The following is a 3,282-nucleotide window of genomic DNA, read 5'->3' on the forward strand; positions in this document are numbered from 1 at the left end:
ACATACGAAGTAAGAATAACTCTTTGCCTTTCGAATGCGGCTTAAAGAGTTTCAATTGGACGTGTAATCACAGAGATATGGACAGAACACTTTTGTATGTTTTTTTGGGGGTGAACCCAAACTTTTGCACGGGAGTGTACATGACATACATGACAAAGAATATGCTGAATTATCATTATAGCGAGCAAACTGTTTCAACACAATTCTTATGTATATATTTGTCGCATGCTTCAAAAATTCCACTATTGTTAAATCAACCAGGAATTATTAGAAAAATGCACATTTTATTGTTCATGATTTATTGATTAAAGTTAAAGACAATGACTTACGCATTACGCACTTGTCTTACTTGTCATCGTCTATATTCCAGATGTTACCATTCTCATCCAAAATGTTTCCTTCTTCGTCTAGTTCAAAATGCACAGTATCCGAAACATCTTCAATATCGTAAGACAAATGATCATCTTCTTCGTCGAACCATGCTTTCCATATAACCAACGTTTCGATTTCTTCTCTGAACGAAACAATGTCATTGAATACTTCAAAAATGTCATCCTGACAGCTTGCCGGACCAAAAGATCTGATACCAGCTAGATATGTGTACGTATGAATACCATCGTGCTTAGTATAAAATAGGGGTCCTCCGGAAAGAGGAGTTGTACATGTTTGTGATTTGTCTACTTCACAGGTCTGCAATCCTTGTACGTCTGATATTTGACAGTACTTGTAACAGGCTAAATAATCTTCAGACGTTATATTAATTCCTAATTTAAGATATTCCGTGTGGCACTTGTGGAAAGGAATTGCCTGCATCGACGAATGTTTCAACTGCTTTGGATGTTCACCTCCACGGTTCCATGCCACCATGCTGTAGTGTGAGGTAGGTTCAACTGACGACGGAAGGCAGATAGGCTTCACATTTTCTAGTGAAAATTGAAAGAAAGCATGAATGTTTCGAAAGGATGGATTTTGACAATGTTTCAAACCTGTGATATCCGCCTTTCGCGCCAATCGTAGAACATTGATGTCGAATCCAAATTCAAATGTGCTTGACGTTTGGGAAAACAAATGTTCGGTGATTTCTATGGCTTGAATTGTTTGTTTAGTTGTATCATAGAGATCCTTGCCGATTGAACTCGCGCCCAGTATCACGTGAAGTCTGAAAAAGTATTAAATTGTAAATTATAGTACAATAACTCTGATACACGCCCAAGTAACATTGGTAGCTTAATAACAGCTTATTCTGCAGAATTATACTGATCTCAGAGAAAGAATGATTTGGACATATCTGAATCAGAAAAAATGTTTTTTGAGCGATTCATCAGTTTTCTTTCGTCCTCATATTTGCATTTTCAACTCACAGTTTTCGATATTCGCGATTTTCCGTGCATTTTGAGGATGTTACAACAAATTCCGGATGGATCAGCACTCCGTGGCAGTCAGTCACGTTGAAACGGCCCCAAAATACGTAGGCCAATTGTGTAATCCACGGCTGTTGGTGAGGCCCTAGTTGTTTCATGGAATCTGAGTAAATCCTTATGCCACAGTCTTCTATTCCAAGCAGGTTATGTTTTTTCGGTAGGGCATATCTTTCAATCCATTTTTGGTGATATGTTAACTCCATGAATCGTAGATTTTGAAGGTTTTGACACGAGTTATCTGAACCAGTATTCAATTCATTGGAAGAAATCATTCCTCTCAAATACCAAACATCTTTATATCTCACGTAGATACCACCAGCGCCATTTTCCAAACAGATGTCTGTCTTATTGATGTTAACAATGCAAAATACTTTACCATTGAGAATATCAGAATGTTCGTGACATATTTTAAAATTACTCATAGTTACATTAGTTTCACTCAGAATAATGTTAGACTTTCCATACTCTTTCGGCGAACCCCAACCAACGATCGACATTTGACTTTCTTGATTAACCTGATCCATGTTGTAGTTCGGCCAAAGGCAAATGTTTGAAATATGTTCGTTGAATGAAATTATCGTAGCAGTTTTTAGCAAGGCTACATCGTTTATACCAGGTCTCTGATCATAACCTCCATATCGGGTAATGCTGGAAATGTTCGTCCTCTTTGTAAAGTTTTGTGGATCACTGAGATCTCTAATTCCCATCGCAACGACAAATTCATTTGGCGTTTTTTGAACCGATTTACTTGTGAATGTAGCATGAGCTACTGTCAGCACAAACCATTCACTTATTATCGCTCCGCTAGTTACATATCCGTTTGAACTGTTCAGTACAGCTACATGCCAAGGCCAAACACCGAAAGGTTCTTTCGCAACATCCGATCCGTTCTTTTCCATATTTCTCATTACGCCACAAGTTGTGTCTAAAAAAATATTGTATTGGTTTTCAATTTTTTTTTCCTGTGGTTTGAAGAGAACACAAATGTACACCTTACATTTCATTTGGGCATTTTGTAGGAACATGAACAATAAAATTGCAATTGAAAACATTATCTGACCATTCATCGCGCAACGAGTATCAAAATGAACTGCTAGAAACCTGATTATTATTGATAAGCAAAATAGCCTAGAAAAAATACCGCCTAGGAATACTTTGATAAGGTTTGATTACTTCTATGTACTGCAATCTAAAACTGCCAATATTTATATTACAGCTACAACTCTGCGTTACAACTGCGAACAAGATTACAATAATGTACTTTGAATCGAATAATGCTCTTATTCTGCACAGTTGCTAGATTGCTGAATATCTACACTTATTCTTCTTCTGGCGTTTCTGGCAGAGCTTGCTTTTCAGCTCCACAGTTATTGACTGGAATGCCAACCGGCACACAGGATGTATGCCAGTGAAGTTATAGTATACACAGCGTAGGAGAGGACACGGATTGGATACGTCGACTAACAATCGTGGACTGGCAGTGTACGCTTATGTTCCCTGAGTATGAAAGGGTGACACCAACATGAAACAGCGAATAGGACTATGAGAAAACTGCCTCCGTCCTGATGAAACTTTGGCAGGTCTTCGCTTCAGAGTGTCGTGTTTCTCATGTATACCTAATGTAAGCTAGTGTGCCTTGCGATATCCCATAACGCAGCCCACAGATTTTGTGAGACACGAGATGCAGATACGTACAAAATATATCTTAGTGAGCGAGTCTCATGAGACATCTCGTGAGGCTCGTCACATGCGCTTACTAGGAGTACTTTTATGCAGTTATGTTTGCCTAGTACAATAACCCCACGGAAGCATACGGTTTCGGTCTATGTGTTATGCTTCTTCGGTGGCCAGCACAAGTTTT

The 3,282-nt window shown here is 38.5% G+C and overlaps 1 protein-coding gene across 1 annotated transcript; it reads right to left on the bottom strand.

The window, feature by feature from the left end:
* Nucleotides 1–263: 263 nt before the first annotated feature.
* LOC5568756 lies at nucleotides 264–2,648 on the bottom strand. The gene is made up of 4 exons (XM_001658086.2): nucleotides 2,419–2,648; nucleotides 1,362–2,346; nucleotides 987–1,159; nucleotides 264–923 (listed from the first exon to the last, which is right to left on the bottom strand). Exons 1-4 carry the CDS (start codon nucleotides 2,486–2,488, stop codon nucleotides 346–348), a joined length of 1,806 nt encoding a protein of 601 aa, XP_001658136.2. The 5' UTR covers nucleotides 2,489–2,648; the 3' UTR covers nucleotides 264–345.
* Nucleotides 2,649–3,282: the final 634 nt, after the last annotated feature.

The sequence above is a fragment of the Aedes aegypti genome, chromosome 2 (assembly GCF_002204515.2).
Source record: "Aedes aegypti strain LVP_AGWG chromosome 2, AaegL5.0 Primary Assembly, whole genome shotgun sequence".
NCBI lineage: Eukaryota > Metazoa > Arthropoda > Insecta > Diptera > Culicidae > Aedes > Aedes aegypti.

Bases quoted from the DNA above. Each gene is read 5' to 3' on its own strand.
- LOC5568756 (XM_001658086.2), bottom strand. From the start codon at position 2,488: ATGAATGGTCAGATAATGTTTTCAATTGCAATTTTATTGTTCATGTTC. The intron at 2,347-2,418 runs GTAAGGTGTACA...ATATTTTTTTAG, and splicing joins ACAAAATGCCCAAATGAAAT to ACACAACTTGTGGCGTAATG. The intron at 1,160-1,361 runs GTGAGTTGAAAA...ATACTTTTTCAG, and splicing joins AATCGCGAATATCGAAAACT to ACTTCACGTGATACTGGGCG.